Source organism: Anguilla anguilla, chromosome 14 (genome assembly GCF_013347855.1).
Source record: "Anguilla anguilla isolate fAngAng1 chromosome 14, fAngAng1.pri, whole genome shotgun sequence".
In the NCBI taxonomy this organism is placed as follows: Eukaryota; Metazoa; Chordata; class Actinopteri; order Anguilliformes; family Anguillidae; genus Anguilla; species Anguilla anguilla.
Window position 1 is genome coordinate 11923133 of NC_049214.1, and position 27853 is coordinate 11950985.

Genomic DNA, 27853 nt, shown 5'->3' on the forward strand with positions numbered 1-27853 from the left:
CACCAAAATGGTCGACAGAAAAATGAAAAATGCAGCTTTGTTTAATTGACGAGTAACATTTTACTGAGAACTGTTTTTTTTATTTTTTATTTGGTAACATGGAGGGTTGCAGGGCATTTGGGATGTGTAGGAAAACAAAATGTACAAAATAAATGCAAACAATCTCTGAGCCAAATGTGGTGTAGGATCCTCTTAGGTGTTGCACTCAGGAGCTCTGTTTGATGCTTGGGTTAGTAACACCACATTAAACATAGGCATAAAGATATCTTTTAATTATCAGCTCTTTTGTTATTCAGATGCATAAAACTGGCAGCACTCGATGTTTTCCACCATAGAATGCTCTCCTTGCAGCTATAAGATATAATCTGATCATTAAAAAAAAAAACAGACATAATGAAACAAATGGCATGAAAATGTCATGCAGTGTCTGCGTGTACTCTTCGCTGTGGTCGGTGTGTTTTTTCAGTCATATCCTTCCTCCCTTGCTTTAATCCAGAATTAGCTGATGCATGAAAACAAAGCTTTGTGCTCGGGCAAAATCCTGGCATTTCACCAGCTCTGCTAAACCATTTCAGAAAGAAAAAAACAGGCATTTCCATTTTACGGGTGGTCCAATTAAAGCGCAAATGTCTTAATCTCTTCTAATAAAGTCAGAGGTGGCTGCACGATATAAGCCAGATAAAAACACACAAATAAATGCTCTTCTTTTAACCGACCGCTGCCTTTATTTATGAAATAATATCCCATAGTTCACTATTAAATGTAAGCCAATTAAATCTGAAATGAAATGGAAAGCAATGTGAGGAGACAGTGGGGAGATGGGGTGTATGACCCGAGGATCACTGGTGAGACATTGTTGTGTTGCTGTGCACTGCACTGTGACTAAACAGCCACACTGAACACTCAGCTGTGTTATATGACTGCAGGACCCAGAGTGAGTTGCAGAACGCAAGGGGAGCCACTGCTCCTGAGACTGTGCAGTTCGTATACTTGCAACTTCATATACTTGGCGCTGTTGCTGAGATGATTCATTAAAAATGTATTGTGATTCATGGCATAAAGCGACTCTCTCTTTCTCTCTGAACTAATACAGTCAGGGAAAACACTCTGCAGTGCTAAGCAAACTGGCTCCCTACCTACTATGGTCAAGTTACCCTGAGTTGACCTTGAAAGAACAGTTTACTATGCTGATGGATCACATGCTGACGTGTGTGTGTGTGTGTATGTGTGCATTTGTGTGTGTGTGCGTGTGTGTGTGTGTGTGCATCAAAACATAAGTTTGTATTCATTTCCAAATGTAATAAGGATGCAAAAAAGTAGAATGAATATATCGAAGGAACTTCCAGAAGGAAAAGCTGGCACATCCTAAAGTACTTGTTTTAAAAAGAATCCTCATTGTACTCATCACAGAGGAAATTAAAGGGCCAGGTTTGGGCTCAGGACATCATCACTGTTACACACACAGAAGGTTCCTGTAGATTCTGGCCCCTCATGACCCCCATAAAACCCATGCAGCGATCGTCAGAGCTCCTTCTGGTCTTCTCGGATCAGATTAACGCAGAGATAAATGGTCAGGCCTCTGGGGGCAGAGCGGCATGGTGTCTGTCTGCGGGCGCATGTCTGGGGAAGGGGCTGCATGCGAAGGGGGGGGGGGGGGGGGGGCAAGGGGGGGCAGGGAGGGGGAGTGCGCTTTAAATCCGATTAATTGTTCTTCAGGGAATTGGCATTAGTTCTGTCCGTGGCTCAGAAAACACTGTAGTCATGCGACGTAAACTGCTTTTTTCTTCTTCTTTTTTTTGCAGAATAAGCAGAGCTTTTTAGAGGATTAATCTTTTTTTCCCTGCTCTAATCCCATTTCCATCTGTATTCATTATGGGTTTAGTCACTTTTCAGTCTGGAGTGGGGCTTTACTTGATTTACTGTACAGTACAATTCAAGTGTTGGATAAGGCCTCAAAAATAGTCCCATTTGCAGAGCCTGTGAGTTTGAAATAACCCCAGTGGAGTAATACCTTGATCACAGAGCCATATTTAAATATGAAAATACCAGCATCAATAATTCACATGGACCATTAGGTAAATTACAATTATCTTCGTTATAACACCGAAATGTCATTCAAATTTTAATAATCACCATATATGTATGTATATATATATTTTATAATTAATTTAACTATAATTAATATGAACTTAAATTACCACATTTGATTTCTATATAACTATAATTAATTATACTAATGCAGCTAATTTCTAAGCCTTCATTGTCCAGTCTTCCACTGATAAATCAATGCATAGATAACATCAGGGAATGTGTGATTCCTATGATGCTTATAAAGAGAATGTGGTAAAGATGGCCAAGGCTTGATTCATACAGTGGTGTGGAGCCTGAGATTCTGCTGACAAACTCAGGGTGGTTCTCCAAGCGGAAATATTCACCAGACAGCTGACACTGCACTTTGGCAAGGCTTCAGTCATCATTTGTCCTTAAATTGACTCACAAGTAAAAGCACATGCTCACTTTATTATTCACAAGCAAGTTCCTTGATTTCAAAAATTGCCTTGACAAATGTAAGGTGAGGCATACACCGCATGAGTCAGTCCAGGGACCCCGTAACATTCACCGAGGGTAGATATTTCCAATATATTATCCCATTCACTGCATAAAAACTGGAAAGTGCATTCATTCAGATTTACATTTTAGTCATTCAGCAGATGCCCTTATCCTACTGTAAGCAACTTGCAATTTTTCACAGTATTCTAATGTAGAGCCAGATACATTACAGAAGCAGTACAGGTTAACCACAGTGTCCTACCTGAACCTGCAACGTTTGGCACACAAGCCACATTCCCTAATCGCTATGCTGCACTGCTGCTTCTGGCTGGACATAAGAGTCACCCAGGGTGTTCCCCTGCCATTCCCTTTGTCTCTCACACAGTACAATAAGTCAGGTAAATGTTTTTAGAAAATAATTAATAGTAAATTAATAATAAAGTTTTATTTCAGTTGCATTTTCACTGTGTTTAGTCACTTTTTGTATTTTGCCGTTGGTTTTTCAAATGCATCAGAGTTGTGGACTGATAACACAAGTTATTGAAATAGCAGGTACTGTGTGTGAAATCACTGCAGATGCAGCCGCGCCCTGGATGTTTTTTTAGTGAGCTGTATCAGACTTGGTACCCCCACATGCGTGCTCTATCATCAGAGAGAGTGTGTGAGAGAGAGGGAGTGAGTGAGAGGGAGAGCAAGGGAGTGAGTGAGAGAAAGGGAGAGAGAAGGAGGGGATTTCAGTGCAATGCAGGAGACTTGGATCTAGTCATTGTTTTGAAGAATTAAAGCATCTTGCCGTGCCAGGCAGTACGCTTCACCAAACCTGAGGTGGGAGGTGAAACTAACCAGAGCTGCGAACCCCCTCTCCAGTCCACAAACACGTCGGTGTTGGACTTGTTGGCTAAATTTGCCTCTACTTTTGCAGTGGAGCATCTCCAGACTGAAGATGAAAGACAATCCAATCTGTCATCTCTGTAATACATTGTCATGGTTACAGAATTAATTCTGTCGATGCATATTTCATGATGACCCCTGCACAATAAATTCCCTGTACTGTATTTGTGAAACCAATAGCTCAATGTTGGTAAATTAAAAAGGGGGACGAGTCAATCTGTAAATTAATTTACTACAATATCCAATGGAGGTTATATTTATATATCGGTTAACATGATTGTTATCTTTCTAAGTGCATGGTATTCTTTACAACCATCATTTTTGGAATCAAACCAGAAGGCAGATCATTTCATCTGTTGGCACCCCTATGCACGAAACATGATGAGGGCAAGCAGCTGTATTTCTCTGCAAGCGAGCACACACACACACACACACACACACACACACACACACACAGAGTGATGCTCTTGTGACTGCCTTTGCTCATCTTTCACCATGTCCTTATTTGCAAATATCGACACGCCTCGATGAGATGTTCGTTGCGCTTCAGGAGACTTGATGACTTGGGGATTTCGCCTGATCAGGAATCAAAGCGCCCCACCGGGGCCTTCAGCGGCGAAAAGCCGCCACCGCGCCCTGGAGACGCGTCGCTCCGTAATGCCAGGAGCCCTCGTTAGCATATCTTGTATTTTTTATTTTTTTCTTCTCTACAGGGGCAATTGTCCGCTGGCACGCCGTGGTAATCTAACAGCTTAGCATCTGAAGCATCGCATTAATCGAGGGTAAGACAGCGGTCTTCCATCTGGCCATCAGACTCTGCGGCGCTCAGCTTACATTTAGCGGCCTGCGCGAGTGTCTGCGCCTTTCGCACCGAAACGTCCCGGCCGCTCCCTCCGATACGTGGTGCAAACACAGGGCGGTCAACGCCACGCCAAAGTCCCTCAGGTTCAGTACAAGGGGGGATGAGGGTGGACCGTGAAAAACTGCAGTGAAATCACTAGCAGATCTCCATAAGAGAAGGGTGCTTTGTTTTTGAAATGCACGCATTTGAAAAAAATGTATAGCCTCCCTCTGGGCATTTTGCAGTGCAGGAAAAAGCTACCGGCAGGCAAGACAAGGCCTGTGTCTGTGAAAGACAAAGAGGACAGGACAAAAGTGCTGTCACAGTGCTGTCTCCTCCTGCCTACTCTCTCTCTCTCTCTCTCTCCTTATCTGTCTCTTTCTCAGGATATGGCTAACAAATTGCATCAGATTTTCTTCACAGATAGAATGCATCCTCATTGTGAGACTAATCAATACCAACCCTCTTTGTTCAGCTTATTAAAAGGAATACCTGCTCATTATGTAACTTCTGTGGGGTGGGGGGGTGGGTGGGCATGTACTTCTGTTCAATGCTGGAACCCGTAAGATTTGTCACTGGCTGTGTCCATACTTGCCAGTTACTGTTTTTGTTTAAAAGCAATTAAGTTCACTTCTATGGGTCAAAGAATTTTAAGATTGGGAAATCTGACCATAGAGAGGTACAATAGGGGGGGAAGGTGTGTGGAAAAGAAAAAGTTGGTTAATGCATTCTTCCTGCATTGTGCTGCTTTGCAGAGAAGCCTTTGTGGTTTTTCTTGGCGTCTGCTGAGTTCAGAGGTGTTATTTTAGCTGTGGGGAGACCACCCCATCCTCCTTCCTCCTCTCATCAGAGGTGGGTGGATTTCTCTACATTTGATCCATGGAACAATTTATGTCTGTACATCTGAGCAAAGTGAATAACAATTGCCATTTTCCTTTGGTACAGTTGAGGAACAGAAACATGTTAAAACCTTGATCAATATGACTATCATTATGTACTTCAAGCAATGCACGTTCCTGATTTCACTCATATCTCAGTTTTTTGTGTTCAGTGACTCATTGCAGGATCAGTGACACTTTGTTTGGCTGCGAACTACAGCCAACATATTCATTTACACCCTTCCCTTCCCCCATTGTGCACTTGCTAGAGTAGAACCGACTTGTCTTTATATCACAACAAATACAGGAATGCATTAACCAACCTTTCTTTTCCATCTGCCAGTATGAACAGCGAATTTAGGAGAGAGATGTTGGCTAGCCTGCTAAGCTAAAATTAGACTGGCTTCCCTTCCCCCCACACTGTAGCTGTAGTCAAAATTATTAGACATTCTAAGACTTACTTCATCTATGGATTAGATTATAGTAAGTAATTGTTGAATCCTCTGTTATTCTTAGATGAGAGTGGCGAGTTGCATGTGGAATACGTTTTGTCAGTCCTAATTTTAATTAAATTGCAGTTTTTCTGATGTTCATCTGTAGATTTTACCATAACAAATGGCAGTTGCAGACTGGTCTCCAGACTGTCCACAGAATCAATGAGCTCGGTGATTGTGGGGAAACGCTGTTAACAGTTCATTGGTGGGAAACCAGAAGTCACTCAGCACACACCCTGTCCCACCACACAGGGAGGGTTTTTTTTGCCTGAAGGGGAACCCCAGACCCTAACTACACACAAACTACACCCAAAGTTTTAACTTCCAGGAATTACAACACTAAGTTATTTCATTTTACTTACTTTGACACTACTTTGTTTTTATTTAATTTTTGAACGTTGTGGTGAAGTACTGCATCTTTGATGGTACCATGAAGAAATACAACATTAAGCCCTGCCTGTTCACATTGTTGCCCCTAAAAAGACTCCAAGCTTTCTCCACATTTTTTTTTTTCTGCTGACAGAACATTTCTAGATTTTTCCTTTTTTTTGCCCAGTGCAGTTTGGCTCCAGTGGTTGCCATGTATAAAGAAGGTATTGTTTGTGGAGTGAAGCTGTAGGCACTGTCTGCCATCGCTGTGACCTCTGACCCCGGGAGAGCTCAAACAGGAAGCAACTGTCCGGAAAGCTCCCTCCAGCCACAAAAGCAGACTGAGCCTCACTGAATGAACACGATTGATTATGGCGTATGGATTGCCCTTCTTTATGATCATCACTATTGTGAAAATGTCCCGAAATATCTGCTTATTTGTGTGTTTGCTTTTTGAAGATTTATCGTCAATTTACTGGGCATGCTTTTGACCTAAGTGATGGCATTCGTAAACCTTTTCACTTACATCTGAGATGCTTTTTGTGGAGAACGTGCCATCTTGCGCATGTATTAATATGCTAGATTTTAACACCGTTTTGTCTAGCTCTATGACAAAACCCTGTGAAAGTGTTTGATTAGAGCGTTGTCTAAGCCGTTTAATTTAGTGTTTGTTTGGTACTTCAGCTAAAGGCTTTCCCTTGGTGACTCTTTCCAGAAAAATGCCTGCGTACACATATTTTTCAATAAGTAGCAGGTATCCACAGTAATTAACAGGATGGTTAATATTTCCTGGAAAAGGAAATATCCACAGTTGTAAAAGGATTTTGACCAGTGGATAAAATGGGTGTAAGCATTTACAAAGATAAAAAAGAACTTCATTTTAGTCAATTAGTTTAAACTTTAATTGAAATTAAATCTCAAACAGACTGTGTTTACGGACATGCAGCTCGCACACATTAAACAGGGAGCTCTGTCGCCTGTAGAAACAGTATACGTGTCCGGGTGATGAAGAGTAGCTGGCTCATCAATTCGTTTCTTGTGTATGTATTTATTTTGACTGGATTAGCTGCTCTGGTTAGCGGGCACTTATTTAACGTCCTTAATATTGCTGCTTTGTTTGGTCCCCTTTCACCTTTTGACCTTTTTTTGGCAGGGAATCGCTAGAACAGGAATTTGCCCACTTCCAAGCAACTGGACTCCCAAATTCAAAAACCATAAAAGTCCCGTTTCTGAAATTACTTTACAAAAGTATGGTGATAACATGACTCAGAAGATAAATTCAGCTGAACTCCCATTTTCCAGTGAAAAAGACAATTAAGCAGCCCTGATGCAACAAAAATATTTTTCCCATAAATGGAGACACATATGGCGTTCTTGGTTTGCATTTTTGTGACAATGGAAGACTGTTCTAATAATATTTTTCAAGCATTTATCTACATATACATATATGATATCAAAACATAACTGACAATAGCTTCAAATCAGCGAGTCACATAGTAGCTCCACCAATTTTGGGGTTTGTGGTGGCCCCATAATTGGAGCTTATGAAACATAAAAAATTCTTTTTTTAAGCTTTAAGTGTTGGAGATGATTTAAGGATGTTTAAGTTTGTTGCTGTAGTATTGCATATGAGAAGGTGAAGTGGCCACAGTAAAACTCGCGCTTTAAAATCAGATATGTTTTTCAGTTTTGCAGTGAACAAATAAATACGACAAATTAAAGAAAAACAGATGAAAGAACATCCACTTGCACGTTGAAAGTTGAGGCAGGAAACAACTTGGTGGAAAGAATCCATTGTTCACGTTCAATGAAAGGAAAAGTCTGACCAGGAACGCTGTGATTTAATCTCTCGGTGGATTAAATGGAGGTATTGTGCTCCTGCAGAACGGTTGGAAAGATACACTCAGACCCTTGATAAGTTCTTTGCCATCGAGGACTCCAGGAGGGACGAGTGCTGAGAAGGCTGCATCTTTGGGAAAAACGTCACTAAAAAGGCGATTAATGATGGACCTTTTTCATTTTGAAGGGAAAAAAAAATATTCTTGCCTTTCAGATAATTGACAGTGGTTATCACCTGGGCTTCATCACTTTTTCATTCATTTCGTTTTTTGCGTCACACGGTCAGACAATACGTTCATCCTGTCATTGTGTATTACCATGAGCCCTCCACCCCACCTTTGAAATTATTTATTTCAGATGGGATGTCTTTTGATGGTGTCACCTGTGCTTTGAACTTTTTGATGACGAGAGTGTTAACTTCCTCACTTCTCCCTGGTTGAAAAGCCCACTACAGAAGATATGACAACATTACGATCCCAGGAGAGAACGTGCATGTTTATGGTAGCATGCTGCAGTCTCTGTTGTTTCAGACTATTATTTCCTGTAGAGCTTTCTGCATTGTATCCAAGCTTGGAGCTGACGGCAAAGGATGTCGATTGAACCAATACACACATGTACGCATACACAGCCAAAGGAAAACGGCATTAACAGCGCACGGTCGCTATACCCTGAGAGGCGTCAGCAACTGGCATGGTGGTGCAGCAGACAGCACAGTTGCCTCACAGCAAGATGGTCCTGGGTTTGAATCCCAGCGTTTCTGTTTGCATGTTCTCGCCGCGCCCATGTGGGCTTCCTCCGGGTACTTGAAACTATCTAAATACCCCAGACTATGACCCCTCTATTATTCATATGAAACAACACTGGGATCTATCTGGACACTGACTCAAACAGCTATCCCGGAGCAGCTGCACTTCCTTCCGGCTAGTGAACCTATTAATATGCCCAGGAGGTAACCCGATTACGGTGTTACCCCAGGACCGCATACAAGGCCAATACACTGACTGGTCCTCGCAGAGATACACACCCGGGTGAGCGTATATGCAAACCACGTACTGGGGCGACATAGCTCAGGAGGTAAGACCGATTGTCTGGCAGTCGGAGGGTTGCCGGTTCAAACCCCGCCCTGGGCATGTCGAAGTGTCCTTGAGCAAGACACCTAACCCCTAACCCCCAACTGCTCTGGCGAATGAGAGGCATCAATTGTAAAGCGCTTTGGATAAAAGCGCTATATAAATGCAGTCCATTTACCATTTACCATTACTTTAGATGCACTGAAAAGGGAAAACAGTTTACAATGGTACAATATGACAGTTGGCGATAACCAGGGATGGGTAGTTCCAGCGATGCTGAAAGGTAAACATTGTATTTACAAAGCAAGACAAATAAAGACCACCAGAGAGAAGTAGAGAAAAAACATACAATCTAATGTTTCTTTGGACTTCCCTTAAGTGCAATTCTGAGCAAGCCTTCCACATTACACACTTCCCGTTGTATGCCCGAATAAGGTCTGGACAGGAACAGGTCTGTAACACCCTCCCCACCACAAAGTGACCCCCCCCCCACACTTCTCTCCTCAAGCAAATATACCCCCCCTCCCCTGTAGACACAGGAGAACCATTAAAAAAATATAAGATATTTTGGACGATGGAATGTGACCTTATGCTTTTATCAGTCATTCTCTTAGATACTTTTCTATGAAGGTGGTGGTATTTCTATTATCCAAACATTTATGTAGGCAATACATACTTGGGATAGACCTCCCTATACCATCTTATAACAGCTCAGTATGCCTGTCTGTATAACATAATGTATCCCCTGCCTTTCAGTCCACCACATTTATCATATCACTCCCAGTTATTTACATGCACATCGATGTAATGCTTTCATCTGTCCATAATGTGGGTAATGGTCAACCAGGTTCCCATCTGACCCAACGGTGCCTGTGGGTGCTTTTTATGACATGAAAACAGACACTGTCCTGGTCATCTGATTATCCTCATTCCTGCAGGCCACAAGTGCTGGTCTGGTAAAAAAAAGTCACGAGTCTGTTCCACGGCAATCTCCAGATTGTGGAGCAATTGTCCTTTCAGCTCTGTTTACAGCCTTCTGATCTTTACGCCTCCGCCAGAGTGCAGGCAGTGGGATGATCAAAGTCCACGGACAGTCAGAATTGAGCCTTACAGATACCTCCGCTTTCTTGATCAATTGTCTCCATCTCTGCTCAAGTCTCATTTATTCACATAGTGCGTGATTTTTTCAGCACTGGTGCTGGGCTGGTCATGAACATAAAACAGGTCATAGGCCCTGCTTTGAAATATCTTATGAGAGAAGATTTACTGTTGTTCCTCTTGTCCCTCTGCTTTTGATAAAATAAAAAAATATATTTTTTCATTTTTTGACAGAAACGGTAATGTGACCGTAGTTTTGGAAGCCACCATTTGGCTCCACTGCTCATGGTACTGAGTTGTACAGCCAAATGGTGGCTTCCTAACCTTTTACTTGATGGTTTTTTGGAGTTAATGGCAGTAAAGTACAGATAATTTAATGTTAATAAAGTTAAAATATGTACTTCTGTTACCACAGTGATAAAGCATTCATTTGTCTTTTTTTAGAAGTCTCCCATTTGTGGTATTGCAATGGGATGATGTATGAACTGGATGGTGTCTCAGCCCCAGGTTTCATCGCCATGTGGTAAAAGTGTTGTCCAGTCTCTGGACTCAGTGAGACCTGCATTTAAATTTTTTTATTTTTATTTAACCTTTATTTACCCAGGGTAGGTTCACTGAGCATGGATGCTCATTTGCAGGAACGCCCTGCTTCACACTCATACACATTCACACCGGGGACTGCCCAGTACAACCACAATCCTCTATTGTTGGCCACTGAGCAGCTCCACTGGAGGGAGAGAACATTTTTTAGCCAATTAAACCAGGGGATGATTAGGTGGCAAGTTTTTGCGAGAGTCAGATCTGGGATTTTTTAGCCACGACACCGGGGAACCCCCTACTCATTGCGAATAGTGTCATGGGATCTTTAATGACCACAGTGAGTCAGGACCTCGGTTTAACGCCTCATCCGAAAGACGGCACCTCCTACAGCACAGTGTCCCCATCACTGTACTGGGGCATTGGGGTTTAATTGACCAGAGGGAAGATTGCCCCCTGCTGGCCCACCAACACCAATTCCAGCAGCAACTCAGTCTTCCCTGGTGGTCTCCTATCCAAGTACTAACCAAGCCCACACCTGCTTAGCTTCAGCCAGTCGGCAGGAGCAGAGTGCATGGTGGTATGGCTGCTGGCTTGCATGCAGCAACTTCAAAATCTAAACGGCCGAACTCGAAAAGAGGGTTCATTCACATGCTCTGTGGTGAAGTGGTGCTGCTCTGAAAGTGTAAATGCACTTGGAAGAAATTCCTGCGAAACCAGATAGATTTCCTAGAACATTACACACTATGTGTAATCACTGTGGCAAACTGTCAAGACCTTGTTCCTGTCTTCATAAAAAGTGAATGAACTTTTTAGCCGATTGCTTGCTCATTTATTTTGTTGTGTTTTTGTTGTTTACCTTAGTGTCTAATTTGCTGTTTTTGCCGATTATCATCTTGCGTGAAAATGTCAACGCTCTGTGAATCATAACATATAGACAGGGCGCACAGAGCAGCTTGGTCTGATGATATCAACAATATCAGGTTGTCAGCAGTCCACTGGACCCCACTCCTTCCCTGTAATAGTATCTTAGAAAATTGACTTCTGCTGAAATACATCTGCTAGGCTGTATGCAGCCTATGCCATGCTACACATACAAATGTATTTGTCATGAGTCAATACCTTTTACTGTACAAACTTAATTATACTGGTTTAAAATGTAAATGATACTGTACATTATATTACAGCATATGGCTTACCAGTATATTATTTTATACAGCATACAAAGGATCCAACAAAGCATGTTTTAAACACACAAAGAGCTGGCCAAACTAGCCTACCATTTAATTGCATAGATGAATTTTCATTTAAACTCTGTAGGACTGTCATTGTATTTGAAAGTAGGTAAACTTTATCTTTTAATTTCCAGAAAAAATCAGCACAGTTATCTGTACCTTTCCAGAGGACTGATTAGATTATGCATACTGTTTGATAATAAAAATAATTTTAAAAAAACAACGTGCTTTCAGCTAAATCAAATGTCACATATTAAATCATAAGATTACTGCCCTCTTCCATATGACAGATTAGGCCCTTGTGTTTTTTTAATATATCACCAGACTCATTATTCTTAGGGACCAATCATATGATGTGATATGAGTAAATCTGAGTCAGGGGTGGTCAATTTCATTCCTGCAGGGCCGGTGTGTATGCAGGTTTTCATTGTCAATAATTACAATGGCCAAATTAGCTAATTAGCTGAATGCACTTATGCTGGTTTGATCATGATCATAATCGTTTCATGTTGTGAGTCTTGGAATCAGTCTTCAGCTTTCATTCATTAACTCATCAAGAGTTGTAGCTAAAATATAATTGACTAAATGATGGGGCTAATTAAATAATCAAGAGCAGAAATTGACATGAAATCCAGACACAGAAAGGGCCCCCCTTGCCCACCCCTGATCTGATAAGATGGCCGTTATAAAACAGTGTAGATATAACCTCATTATCGTGCAGATTCATATTCTTACACTGCTGGTATTTTCTTACCCAAGGGCCTAGATTAAATGACTATTTGGCCATGGTAGTTCGTGCAGGTGGATGGTCTCATTCCCGCTGAAGAGACAGCCCTGGTTCTGCATGCTTGGTCTGCTCCAGCGTTTAATATGTTTGCTTTTAATCACAGGAATGCTGACAGGATAAAGAGGGCTATTCTCATTGTTTTCGAATATCTTTCCAAAAGGTCAGCGTGAAAACATTCGGTCTTTTACAGGCTCAGACACACGAATCTTCCTGAACTCTGTGGAATCTCTGCAGTTTCCTGAAATGGTGACTGCTACTCTCCTGGCCCATGCACTCAGGGGACCTCTCTTTCTGTGGCTGGTGCATGTTATTTGGTTTATGCCAAGAGTTGCTGGGGTGCGACAATTTTACTGACTTAGCCAATGCTTACTGTGTGAACTAGACTTTATGTTTGCAGCTGAGGATACTTTATAAGAATTGTACCTTATCTGACCTGTTCTGTAGCTCCAACAACCTTTGGTATGCACTTATTGTATGTCGCTTTGGATAAAAACGTCTGCTAAATAAATGTAATGTAATGTCGCTTTTGATAAGAGCATAATAAAATATAATGTATGGAGAAGTGTGTCCAAAAGTGCCTACAGACTACTGGTATCTTCCTTCAGTAATAATATGAGTGGTTTGTTGTTTTTATACTGTACACATGTGAAAAAGATGCGACAATGTTGTTGTATGAGTTGTTAAGGCAGGAACTACAGGGCTACAGCAGATCACGTTTAGAATGTTAAATCTTGAATTCGATTTACTGGGTGGAGTCCAACTGCTGAAATCATATGGCTGTTGTTATGACAATCCATGGCTGATGGATGTGCAAAAGCACAGACCTGCACAAAATTTTGCATATTCTCTTTGCTAGCTTTGTTCCAGTCTTTGCTACCTTTCTGCCTTTGACTTGTGGCACAACATACCAGCTGATAGAGAGGATAAAAAAGGAAGTGACCTCCATGACCTCCGACCTACAGAGAACCCCTCCCCCATTGGAAGTGAAAGTGCTGGGGAGAGTAATACGATACAGTATCTGAGCCCCATAAACAAGAATTCCAAATTGGAAATAGGCACGCCCATGTAAAAAGAAACTTCATCGAAAGGATTGCCGTTAATCATAAATCAACCACGCTGTGCCGGAACATCAAATGGCCTCGTTTTGCACCGCTTCCCAGAAACTATTACATCACAAGGTGAACTGCTGCTGCGTCGTGCTGCAGTTTTTTTTTTATTTTTTTTTTTTAAATAAGCCTGTGACGTGATCAAAGTGAAACATTGACTAGCAGTGAGTCATCGCCCGATGCGTTTAAACATGGCCGGAGTTCTGGGATGGGAACCCGAGCTCGGCGTCTCTGAATTCTGCAGCAGACGAGGCTCAAAGGTGTCCCTGCCGCCACTGTTAAGCGTCGTTTAATTATCTGATCCGAGCGCCTGCAGTCTGGCCGGTATTTTATATCACAGGGACAGCTAAAAATAACCGATGAAACATGATAATCTGATCCCACTGCCATGTAAAGCATCCCTGTCTCCATAGGGCTTAGCCCTGGCCGTATATAGAGGACGGCAGCCAAGGGTCTGTTGGCAGCGCAGGTCCGGGGGGCTCGGTGGAGCTGGAGCGAGAGCCGTGCGGTTACCCGATCGCAGCTTCTGTGTTTAGCTAGTCAGTAGCTTCAGCACATTGAACAAACAGAATCAGTGTTGACAAGACGTGGGGACAGTGGGGGTTTGATACTGGAGTGCTGCGCCCCTATTGCATTTCCTTAATGTGATAGTGTTATTTTACAAATGCACTGTCATGACCACCTTCACAATGCATTTGTAATTATTCGCAGTACTCATATCATATCATGTATCATATCGAAGACCGCTAGATTGTTCAAAGCGGGCTCAACAATGCAAGGTGTAACATTTCTGGGTGATTCAGGACATGAATCACCCAGGTTACCTTCTTACAGTGTTGAAGGTGAAGCTGGAGCAGACCGTAACCCTCACCAATGTGTAATGAATTAAAAACATTGCCCCCAAATGCTTGTCAGATGTTGATTACAGAGAAAACGTTTCAAAACAAAAGAAAAAAAGAGCTTTATACAATCCGTTCTTGAGGAATTTAACCTCTGTTGCATAATGTTAGATATTGTTGTCCTTAACTTAACTGATACACTTAAGCTATTTTTTCTGTGCTCACAGTTACTTATTTTTCTTTCTTTGTGGGAGACTGCAATTAATTACTGCCTTGTGTACCATACGTATTTACAGTATATACAAAATATACTGTTTGTTGAGAACAAAACATGATTAATGAAAGAGCACTTCTTGGGGATCATAAAGCCTCACCTATCACTCCAAAGAGCCCACGAGGTGTTTGGGTCCCCAAGCGAGCAGGGAGCCATTAAGAATTCCGCGGGACATTAAACTGTAACTTTGGGAATGTCAGCAATGAAGATATGCACCTATCCGACTCCTGGGGGGGTGGGCTGGGGTGGAGGGGAGCGCACTGGGGCAAAAAGCTTCCCCTTCCACTGCACTCCTGACACATTCTGGGAGGGTGTCCAAAGAGCCCTCACAGACGCCGGTGTCCGCGTGCATGGGCTTAGCGGCCCCAGCGTGAGCCTTCCGCGGGACGGAAGAAATGCGCTTTTAGATCTTCTGGGGGAGATCGGCGCATTGCGGAACGTGATCATAAAAGCAATCGGCGAGAGGCCATCATGCAAAGTGAATGTAAAGGACTCGCAGATGGTGCGGCATTTGCACGGCTGTCAGGACAAGCGGGACTGTGAAATCAATGCCAGATCACATGGAATGAGTGGCGTGCCCATCCTTTTAAAAAAGGGGGGCCCTCTGGGAAAAAAAAGTTGTTTATCAAAATTCTAAAACCTATTTTGATTGCCAAAATTCATATGATTCCAAGTAGCAAAGGTGTAACCTGTAATTTTGCTGCTACATTGCATACTGTACAAGGGGCAGGTTTCTTTTGCATATTCCAGTTTATCTAATTTCTTAAACACAAAGCATTTCTTAAATCACTCTTCAGTGAGATTTTGTGTACTGCAGCATAAATGTGAAAGAATGGCGATCCACCACCAAAGATTTCTGGCTTCGTCACTTATTTTTTGGTGTACCATGGACACATAATGGACATAATCATTTTTTACTGTACAGTATTTTGTTACAATAGATATAGATATTTAGCACTGGATAGTAATGCAACTCGTTTTAAATTTTGTTGGCTCTATTACTGCGTTAATGCTGCTCACAAATGCTTGTGCACGACACTGCTTTTCAGCATCTTTTAAAGGTGTCTGTGAAGCGGGTTTTTTTTTGTTTTCCTGCTTTTACTTCTCTCAGTTTACAAAAAGCACCTTTGGTGCAAACTCAACAACACCTGCTGAAGTGGAATTTGAATTCTGAACTTTGCACCGTAACTGTGCATTCCTCTCCCAGAAACATGATAATATACTGCATGTCCCACAATGCATTTTCCCCACGGTGCGTTTAGGTTTATAGATCCACTAATTACATGCCAGTTTTTGCTTGTCAGTATTAAATACAGGCCCCTACCATTGGAAAGTCCTCCAAGAATTAAGTTTCTTTTGCTTTTTTTGTGGATGGTTTTATATATTTGAGAAGTACAATAACTGCTGACAAAATGGCCTTCTAACCCCTGTGTAGAAATGGAATGTACCAGAGCAAACATTCCAAAGCATGCTACCATCCCCAACTCTGAGTGTACACAAATTGTTTATTAGCTTGCCACTTTATGCTAATGAAATTTCTAAAGTTAACGATATAGCTGACAAGGCACACAAAGACAGTTAAGAAGTAGCTACTGTACTTCAACTGTGAAATTGACTGACATTTCATGTACAAACAACATTGATTGTAATAATCACTTTAAATTGCTTCACAGACCTATAACAAGAAACGGACATATAACTATACACTGTTGTGTACTTCACCATATGCAAAAAAAACATGCTGTGTTCATAGGAAGAAAAATACACAACTCTCTAAATTAGAAGTGCTTTGCAACACTTGAGTTATTTATTTTTTTCTGGCTCATATATAACAGTAAATTATTATTTTGGATTGATTAGTGTTCTTCCATCTGAATTACACTTAATGAGATAATGAAATTGGATTATAGAGGTATAAAATAAATGTTTGTATGCTGCACATTTATTGCAAAAACAGTTAAAGAATAGTTGCAAGTCTTGATTGAAAAGCATATTCTCTTTGAGTTTGCTCTTTAAGATTTGAGCAACGTCAAAGCTTGAGCATACTGTATACTCACCACAGGAAACAATCTTAACAAAGGAATTCAGACAGCAGAACTAGAGACAGTTCAAAGGACTTGCCAACTATGCCGCTACAACAGGGCCTGAACTCCACCTCTGGACACTGCACTATGCAGATATTGCTGTTCAGCTCCACCTTACACATTGAAATGTTGTGCAATGGCAATGTTCAACCCTGAACAGAAAACAATTCAAGGAAATGAGTATGAACATGTTCTTTGAAAAATGTAGATTTACAAGTAGGCATTTAGCAGGTGGTTTCATTCAGATGTATACAAATGTGAAAACATAAAGGTTTTGGGAAAAAGGAAAAGATAATGCCAAGTCATCAGTGTTTACAGTCTTGATACAGTACATGATACTTTTTTTAGCCAGTGCCCAATTGTATTTTCATCAGCACCCATTGCCACAACCTTTGCTATTGATTGGGGGGAGTGTGGACAAGCATGTGAAGCACATGATATCAGCCATAAGTCACCTCACACAGACATGAGTCGGAGGAGGACACTTCCCTGTCAGTTTATCAGGCTGGGCATCCCATTGACCATCAAGAGGCGCTGGTACACAAAAAGATGCTGTCATCCTGGCAGATTGAATCCCTGGGCAATGCTAGAGCCAATTATGCATTGCCCTGTGAGGCTGCCATTAGCATTGCCTGGATTTCATACCATCCATGCATTAATGCAGTGCCTGGTGAGAATGAGCTACCCAACAGCCCCCAAGGTCATTTCTTTTGAGACATTACATTACATTACATTTATTTGGCAGACGCTTTTATCCAAAGCGACGTACAAAAAGTGCATTTCTTGGTCATGGACAACTACAAAACACAGGTTCAATAAGATACAATACTTATTTTGTACAGCTATTTCTAGCCAAGAACACAGTTTAGTTCACACAGTGAACACTATTCTGACCTAACCTCTGCAAAGCCAACTAGGCAGAAGAATAAGCTACAGTATTAGGACAAATACAAATTACCAAAAAGTGCTGGGATGGGGGAACATGTAACAAGTGTCATGAAAAGGGGGGGGGGGGTGGATTTAGAGTGAAATATACATAGTGGTGGTAGTTAGTCCAGGTATAGTCTGAAGAGATGAGTCTTCAGGCCACGGCGGAAGATGGGTAGTGAGGGGGAGGTTTGAAGAGGGACAGGGAGTTCGTTCCACCACTGGGGAGCTAGGGTGGAGAAGCTCTGTGATCCCTTTGGTCGGGTGGGAGGGGGTATAAGGTGCCCTGCTGCTGCAGAGCGGAGTGGTCGAGCAGGCATATAGGATCGAATCATGTCCCACAAGTAGATGGGGGCTGTCCTGTTGGCTGCAGTGTAGGCAAGGGTCAGGGCTTTGAACCGGATCCTGGCAGCGAGGAGTGACGTGGGAGAATTTGGAAAGGTTGTAGATGAGTCGGGCAGCGGCATTCTGAATCATGAGACCCTCTGTTATTGTTGTGTGTGTGTGTGTGCGCGCATGTGCATGTGTTGTGTGTGTGTGTGTGTGCCTTTGTGTTTGTGTGTATTTATGTGTGTATGTGTGTGTGTGTCTCTTCGTGTTTGTGTGTATTCGTGTGTGTGCATGCGTGTGTGTGTGTGTGTGTGCCGGCTTGAGAGTCAAGAGGGGAAGTGACTGTGTTACCCCTGATCCAGCCCCTGTCTGAGCTCACACATGAGCTTCATATGGATGCAGGAGGTCACATACGTAGCTAAGTGTCCAGGGCTAGTTTTCAAGGCTATGCTGCAGTAAGGCATTGCATTCCTGTAACATTGTCAGCCTTGTAAATTCCTCACGGTCCAACACTGACCTTTTTCAGCATTACTGCCTTGGTAATCCATCTCCTGACAATGAGACCAAGGACTTTGGCTCCCTAAACAAGCCAAATGATCCTTCAGTAATTCTCTTCATTAACTTTCTAGACCTTTTAAAAATATATATATTTAAAATAAACCATAGAATTATTTCCCAGGGAAAATATAGAATGAGAAAAACAATCAACATAAGCCAGGCTCAGAACATTTGCTTCTGTCTTTAATGAAAATTTGCAGAACTTATTAAAGAAATAAAACGCGCACAACTGTAGCACTGCTCAAGCGAGATTAATTCAATGCTTTTACCTCAGATTTTAGGATGTTATCAATGCAATAGATCTGCTCGCTAACTGAGAAACCAGAAAAGCCCCTTTCCCGTGATCTCCAGCATCATGAGGGAGGCACAAGCCGCGTGCATTCAGCTCCACGTGAGAAGGAAACGCAGACGCGGCAGGAAGCCTGGACGGCTAAGAATAGCGCTTAGTGATAGATTGGATCCACATTGACAGGAAATTGTGTTTTCTGGCGCCTGTGGGCCGAGGGCTGTCCCTCTGTCCCTCTTTTCTGTTCATTAGCTAAAGTAAATGAAGGGCTTGTTCAACTGCCTCTTTTCTGTGGGACTTAATTTTTTATTGCTGAGCTGGCATCTCAAGGTTCATGTATTGCCTTGTTCTTGCATAAGAAACAAGCAAAGTGCACAATTATCTGATGGCTAATAAGGATTATTTTGAAAAATTGACACAAAAATCTGAATTTTATGGCACTTACTAATGACAGGTTGGATGGTTTGATGCAGTGATTTGAGTTGATATTGTTATGTTTGGTCACACCCTCCAGTGACTGGGCAATTAAGTTTGTCCTAAATTTTGTATTGTGCCGCTCTGTGTTTCTAAAAATCTAGTCCTTGGCATTCACACACATGCATGCGCACACACACACACACACACACACATTGTAGAAACCATGGAAACGTGTGTGGACACAACGACAGTATAATTTCACATTTTGAATATGATAAATCTTACCGACAGTAGATATTTTCACAGTCTTCTGCAATATGATTCACTGAATGTGTATATCGTATGTTCCACCATTTTAACATATTTTATAATTCTAATGTTTTTTAAATGACACAGGTGGCTTAAATGAAAAAACTCTTAAATTTTCATTGGGGATAATATGCTGACCCCACCAAAGTAGGTTAGCAGCAGTGCTGACTACACTGGCTGTAGTGACCCATGAATAGGGAAGTTGCCAGGATAGAGCGATGATCCTATTTTAGCTGGCCCGTCACACACATTCCCAATAATCCCTGCTAAAATTCCCATATAGACACACACACACACACGCTCATACACACACATACCGACAAGCATAGGCCTCTAATCCAGATTTTGATCTGCCCATTGCCCTCCCTCCCGCACACAGGAACCCTGCCTCCTCTCCCCTACCCCCTCCTTTACCGAACGTAAGTAGTAATCCCTCCTTCCCATATACACACCCAATTTACAGCATATTTTGTACATTTTGTTTCCCCTTGTCTAATATGTTACTTCTCTGTTATCTAACCACTTTTTAATGCTCAATTAACAACAGAATAATATGCGGTTTTACCTCATGGCATTACTGCTTGAGTGTAGCTCAATACTGTTGTATTTCCACCAGGCAACATAACATTTTTCAGTGCCATCTGTCTATTCTTCATTTCAAAAGGGAATTATTTGGCTTTGTAATAAATTATACTCTCTTCACACATTGTCAAAAGACTACACAGTCAACTGTGGTATTCAAATGTGTTTTCAAGGTTCTTTAAGGTCTTGGCAGTCTGACAAGTTTATAAGTTTGAGAGTACAGAAAATGCAGGCCATAGCTCTCAATTTCCCCCATACCTAAATATCAAATCGGGTTGAATTTTTTCTCATAATTAGTCCTGATAAATTTATACATTTTGTGCTATTTTCCACCATTTTCCATCCAGCCATAAATTCCACTGGTGATCAGAGTTATTGTGATGCATTAGAGTTCTCAGAATTATTGTGGTGTATTAGAGTTGAATCTTCAGAGGGAATTTTCATTGCCTGAACAATACACAGAAGTCATAGAACAATGCATGCAGAAAAATACTTTTTAAAAATGCATCACCAGTGTGGGGAAACAGAACATTGTCATTTGAAGTATTTCAAATTCGTAAAAAAAAATACAGTAATACAGATCCTTTCCTGAGGTCGTACAAAGAGTGATGGACAGCTCTTTAGTGTGCCAAAGCCTCTGCCTCATCAATACCTGGGCTCAGGTAACTATCCTCCGGGGCATTTAGTCCTCCTCAGCACAAAACACAAACTCAACATAAGTTCTACTTACAAATCAATACATCCCTCTAACGTGTCCAACAGGTTTCTCACTTTTGAGGCTCTGTGTATTTTTTTCAGTCTTTGAAATTGAAGTGAAATTCATCTAACAGGTGAAGAGTGGCTAGACCTCCAGTGGAAATGCAAGCTGGCTTTGAGGACAGCCTTGATGATTAGTCATTCAGACTGAAGTGGGCTAATGCAGATGTGAAAATATGTGTAGTACAAACTGTAATTGTATAAAAACATCCCCAAACATTGACAACACAGTCAAACCTACTGTTCTGACTATTTTACTGTATCCATGGTCAGTTGAAATTTGAACTTTGTCATTCTGTTGAATTTTGTATTTCCAACCCAAATTAAAAATGAAAATAATCCTTTTTGTTTTGTTGACTCAACAGTATTCCATCAGGAAAGTTAAATTATTCAATATTATTTAATTTTTTAAAAACATATTATATTCAGCTGTTTTAGGGAATTATTATGAGCCATTACATAATGTAAATAACAAGCAATAGATCTATTTAAGGGAACGTGATTTGCGGGTTCACAAAGCGGCATTCTGCTCAGACCAACGGATGCCCTGAATAAGGAGAACACACAGAACTGGTCCATGACTTCAGGGGCGAGGTAGAGTGGCGGTGTGGGGCTTAAGCCAGAACTCTAATGTCATCTATAGTAAACAGGTGATTGTTATCTTTACCCCAGGCTGATTAGGAAGCACGTGGTAAAAAATTGGATGCCACTAATGTTTCCGAAAAAACCAATGACCATTTAAGGAGGGAAAGCTAAAAACTGAACATGTCTGCGAGTGGAAATGATGTTCCCTATTTGTAATTTCCTGTTTTAGACAGCTGCTGAAGACCAATTAGAGATTTGTGTTCATGTTCCTTTGCAACCTCAGGGGGACCACATAGACAGGATGATCAGATAAAGAGGCCGTGCAATCTACTGTGGTCAGAGACTTTGGCCAATGCAGACTGAAGACCCACCTCCTAAGACTGCACCTGGGCTCTGTTCCAACCCAACCTTCTCTCTTTTACTTCATACCATCATCTGATTAGGTCTACTTCCTTTCCTGTTTTTAGGGACTATTGTTCTTTGCTGCTGTTTGTATAATAAAGTTTCATGCACATTGGGGTTGGTTTGCTGTTATTTGTATGACATAGTTTAAAGTAGTGCAGTTCACAAGATGCCAGTTGAGCTTGCACTTGCTGTCTCTCTTGGGACAATACTTTCCTTCTCTAGGGAATTGCTGCTTTTTCAATCCCTGATATTTGCTCCACTTTGGGTTGTAAGTATCTCTGGATAAGAGCGTCTGCTGAATGCCAGTAAAGTTAAAGCAATGTAAAGTGACAACCTGGGGTGATAGAATCTTTGTGTCTCAGAGTTCCAGAAGGTGCTAACAGGATTTCATGGGCAAACATGACAGCTGCAAAACTGAACACCACTCTTGAGTTTGTGCGCACTTGCTGATGTGGCAAAGCAGCTCTTCTGTACTCTTTGAACAGTAATGTGTGGCAGCTGATGCCTGAATGTGAGAAACAACTTTCATCCCAACACTCCTCATGCACAGTCAAACAGAGTGGTTGCATCATTACACTCTCAGTAGTATCATATCATATATCTGCCATGTAAGTCACTGTTGTGTTCAGTTATGTTTGAATTATTTGGGCACCTGTGTCTATTGCAATACATAATTATGTGTGTACCTGTGTATACACTCATAGGTCGTAACCCAGCAATAGAACAACTCATTAAAAACTTAATATAAAAAGGTTAATATAATTTGGCCAACTTTGGTAGCATTCTTCGAAGATCACCAATCAATTTTCATTTCAAATTTGCACAGGAATAATGTAATTGTTCCCAAAAAAATGTAATTCAGTGACTTAATTGTGTAAATTCTACGCAAAACACGTGCTTCACTTTGCGCTGTTTGCGGTCGTATGTAAACACTACCAGGCTCTCTCGCTCCTCCCCCGTGCCCCTCCCCCAATTCCCTCCACTCCCTCCTCCATAGAGGCTATTAAGTGATAAACTCCGGGACAGAAAATGGCGACGGCGGGGAGCCGGACCTCGTCGTCGGGAATATCTGAGTTGAATAACGGCATAAACGTTGGAAGTGCTTCTCAGGGCTATTCAGGTTCCCCTGGTCTTCCGAGCAGTCCCGGCACGGCGAAGAACAGGACCGGGGAAAACTCACAATGGAGACGTAAAGACTTGCGGAAAGTGAGAAGTGTGGATCTGGACAAACCTGAGTCGCTGCTCCTATCGCCAGAGACCGGGACGGCTCCAATATCAGCGCAGCTGCACTTCTTGTCCGTTTCCTCGCCTGGTGCAGTGCAGGCGACCCTGCTACAGCAGACTCGCCACATTCAGCAGAGCAATTCTGTAACCGATAATCCGCTTTCAGATAATACGAGTAATACTAATAGTTTATCTACAGCCGCTCAGGAATTGTTGAATACTTCTTTAAAAAACAGCAGCGACCATCTCAGCGCTGATTATGGTGTCCCCGGAACTTCTGTGGAAGTAGTCGCTACACAAAATAGGTAAGATTACCTTATAATAATTTAGATTTGGCGCTGCTTCTTCGTTTACTTTTGTATCTGTACGAAACTTATTTAACTGAGTTACCTCTGATTTAATAACTACAACTTAAATCTTTGTTGCAGTAAAGTATGTAGTTGTGTAGTAGCCTAGGGTAACTGCAGCCATGGGCTTTGATTAAGATAAATTGTCGGCAATTAATTAAACACTGATAACTTGCTGTACAACTTTTGGGAGAACTGCTGCTCCAGCTGGTATTCATATGGTCTTGTTTTTGATACTGATTCTTTTTAAAATCTAATTTTAAAAATAAGTATATTTTATTATTTTTGTAGGCTAATGTAATAAATTATGCTTATGTTTAAATTATGAACCTTTATTTAGTAGGCAATATCATTTGGGGTAGTCTACTGGACCTGCAAGCTTTGTCTGCTAATACTTTTATTATGTAGCCTATTTGTACTATAATAATACAAATTATAGTACAATATATAATTATATTATTAATAATAAAGACCGTCTTCCTATTGAACTGTTGAATCTAAGCCCCTCATTTAAAAGTGAGGTGCGTGCTATGACTGAAATGTTTTTTTTAACGCCATGTTTACATATAGCAGTAGTCAGTCACATTGACAAATTATCTGACTGCAGGGCATTTCACGGATATATTCTTAGATTCACCATATCTGATTTACGAAGTCTAGAATGGAAATAGACAAGATTTCAGCAATCTATGATAAAATGTTGTGTTCATGTCGCTTATAGTGGGTGCTGCATTCATTTCAATTTAATTTTGTATTCTGTCGTGGACAAGGGAGATGATACAGTCATCTCTAAAGATGCTGTAAATGGTATAGGGGAGATTGTTTCCGAGATGTCGATCATTCCTTTTTTATTTGATAAGTCTGAGGATTGCCTTTGTAGGCTACGTACTTTACAATGATTAGGCTATGTGCGCCAATACACCAGAGTGTATAAGACTCTTGCTAAAATATACCCTTTACCATCTGCAACTCCGTAGCCTGCTACTTACTATTGTAAACTGAATGGGTGGGCATGTTGTTTATTTTCTGTTTTTTAAGAACATGGTAACCCATATTTATGGAGTTTCCCTGTCTGAGAGGTTTGGTGCCGTTATTAAAAAAAAAAAAAAAAAACTCTGATATAGCCTGATATAAATTTGGATGGCCCATGGGCTATTTGAAGTGCATTTATATTTAATATGGGATGATGTTCTTTTTTGTACCTCTGCGCCACTTGAAAAGGAATCTATACTTTCACATTTTAGATTTGGCTGAACCATTTTTTTTTGAAGAGTGAAGAAGTGATCATACATTTCTTATGGCTGACCCTAGGATGACTCCTGTTTAACATGACTTTCTCCTTTGGTGCTTACTCAAGCATGTTGCTGGTTACCAATGAGTGCATCCTCTTCAGAAATAAAGACTGAAATCCTCATTTAATCTCAGTTAAATGTTGTCCTGGAAAATGTACTGTGTGCCTCTGTGGGACTATGCATGGCTTGATTTATCTACCTAAAATTATGTTTTTGTAAAGAGCTCCATAGTCTCAGAGTGTTGAAGCCCAGTTGGCAGAGTAATGTTTTCAATAATCCACAGTGAACATTGGAATTGCAGTCTGTGATTTTGCTCTCTTTAGGGTAGGCTACATGTTGCAGGTCTGAGTTTAAAAGTTCAAAATTCTGTTATGTGGTATCAGATGGTAAAATTACTGAGTACTCTTCCCTAGAATAAAGGTACTGATGTGGTCATTAAAAATGATCCTTTGAAGGGACCAAAGAGAAAAGCGTGCCTGCATGCGTGCGTAGTTACAGCTGTGGGTTTGATTTGCATCCAATAAGGATATGCAACATCTTCAAAAATTTATGCTTGAGAAGCTCTTTACTTTTGGGGAAAACATATCTCTAAAAATCAACACACACATCAGCAAAAAGTAGATAGACCTAAACCTAGTTGGTTACTTTCTGGTTTTTAATTTTGGGTGGGGGTGCTGTTAAGGTGTTTAAACAGTAGCCTAAACTGGGACACAGAGAATGGGTAACTGCACATAATCATGTGAGAAAAGCACGGAGTCGGTTGGGATGAATGACAGCTTTTTTTGAAAAGAAAGGCTGCGAGTAGATAATTCGTTGCAATATGAGAAGTTGGCTTTGGAACTGTACAGATAATGAACGGTGAATAGAACGTTGAAAGAGAGAGAGTGGAGGGGGAAGAGAGATGCATTCCATTGTAGTGTTAGTTATATGGGATAAAATGACACGTGGGAAATCACCAGTGTTCACTTTCCAGAAACATAGGATTTCTGCAAAAAAAAAAAAAAAATGAATACGTGACTAGCAGTGGCTCAAAACCTTCAATGTTCCAAAGTTCCTTTTTAGGCAATGGTTTACCAATTTAACTTAATTGCTTTTGTGGAAATTTCCTGTCTTGAGCAATGTGGATGACATCTATGAAAACTGTCTCTGTTTAATGGTTACACTTAGCCTTCTTGCCCACTAGAGGTAAAATGTTGTTACTGCCCTTCTTTGGTCGGGAGCCAGTGTGTGAATGGGGGGCATGAACATGTTTGGAAAGGCTTATTCGTGTCACACCCAATAAAGTTAAAGAAAATAGCCTGAAGTTTAAATGCTGCAGTCTCTTGAGCAGGTTGAACCTGTTTAAACAACACAAATGTACCAAATAAAGGATTTCGTCAAATACTTATATGGCTTTTTGCCAACTGAAGGCAAGCTCGCATACAGCTAATTCATCGGGAGTGTTGTGTGATTTTTTTGGTCTCAATGGGCCATATCCGCAGAAGTTGGCTAGCTAGGATAGCAAAGGATAACCTAGTTTAGCTACCTGCCAGCAGCGTAGTTATCGTTACATAGTTAGTCATGAGTTTTTTTTGGGGGACATGTCTTTACTTTCAGTGGGTACCACAAGTACTGTTCTTTTTGTCTCATTCACTGTCGTCTGGTTTCCAATGTGTTGCTGAAGCTGCACATGTGCTCTTCTAATCGAGCTAATGACATGTATTTTGTTTCAAGTGATGCTGCTGACCATCTGGCCGTTGAGCAACTTTGGAGTAGTAACCTGATTTTGGTAAACTACAAAAAACATTTGTAAATAAATGGCTAAATTTGCTTATCAAAAATGTTCAGTCTTGCATTGCTTATCAATAAGAGGATATCCTGATGCTTACGTGTATCTGTTATGACAAGATCACAATAAGCTTTTTGTCTCGAACAATGGTGATCATACATGGATTGAAGCCACAGCATGGAAAGTAAAATGTTTAATTTCTAATGAGAACCGTCTAGAATAGCTGTGTGAACCAGGCTAAGACCATGCTGTTTAGCAAAGAGCATTGAAATGGCATTGGAAAAGAGATTGAGGTGTGGAATTGTACACAGGATAAACTCACCTACTTTCTCCTGTCTCATCTGGGCTCTTTGCCAGTCTACTGTTGTATATGGGCTAGGCCACTGTGCTATTGGCCAAGTTCTGTTTGCTATGGAACCGCCTCCAATCTTGCCTCAGGTGTTGCTGAATTGCTATGTGAGTGGAAATGCTGCGGAAAGCTTTGTCAGTAGCAGTGCGTCTAAGGCCGTCCGGTCTCTGTGCTTTTTACTTTTTTTGTTGTAAGTCTTGTTTGACGAGGTGGGCCTAATTACCTCAGCTGAACCTTAGCGGTGGAGTATCTTTGCCAGTCTTGAAAATGAAAATGAAAATGCTTGCCCAGTTATAGCTACGGGTTCCCCCGAGTGTACCGTAGTGCAGCAGAGATGCGGCTGGTGCATTTCTCTGCTAATTTCATGAATGTGCATAATTGCCACGTAAGTCCTGCACGTGTAGGAGCTTCATTTGTTTAATTCTAATTTAATTCCAAGTCGATATTGAAAAGCTACGAGCAAATAAAAAACCTGACAGCAGTTACAAACTCTTCGGGGATGATGTGGTTTTTAGAGTTGTTAACAGCTGCTCAATAAACTTTACCCTGAAGGTTTTTCCATATGTCTGATTGTTTAATTAAAAGTAAAACTTGATTATCATTTTGTCTGGGGATATGTCAATATGTGGAAAAGGAGTCTGAAAATGCTGAGAATGCTCTCTTTCAAGTCAACAGAAGAATGAAAGATGTTTGAAATTTGATATCAGTGTCCTCCAGCAAATTGTAGTATTTTAAGTAGGCAATGTTTTTCTTTTGTAGGGTGTGGCATCTTTATAGGTACTGTGTTCCACAGCAGATGTGGGTGTAAATGTAACTATGTAAACGA

General features: G+C 41.2%; 1 protein-coding gene and 1 long non-coding RNA gene across 3 annotated transcripts in view; both read left to right on the forward strand.

The window, feature by feature from the left end:
* Window positions 1–21984, forward strand: part of LOC118212694 — a 40336-nt gene extending 18352 nt beyond the window's left edge. Inside the window, exon 3 of the long non-coding RNA XR_004762291.1 lies at window positions 21926–21984. This is a non-coding gene — a long non-coding RNA (uncharacterized LOC118212694). The remainder of the gene's footprint in view (window positions 1–21925) is intronic.
* A 1068-nt stretch (window positions 21985–23052) lies between these two features.
* Window positions 23053–27853, forward strand: part of map3k1 (mitogen-activated protein kinase kinase kinase 1, E3 ubiquitin protein ligase) — a 47467-nt gene continuing 42666 nt past the window's right edge. For both annotated transcript variants that reach the window (XM_035391116.1, XM_035391117.1), the window contains exon 1: window positions 23053–23576. In XM_035391116.1, the coding sequence (XP_035247007.1) occupies window positions 23077–23576 (500 nt within the window). In that variant the 5' untranslated portion in view covers window positions 23053–23076. The remainder of the gene's footprint in view (window positions 23577–27853) is intronic.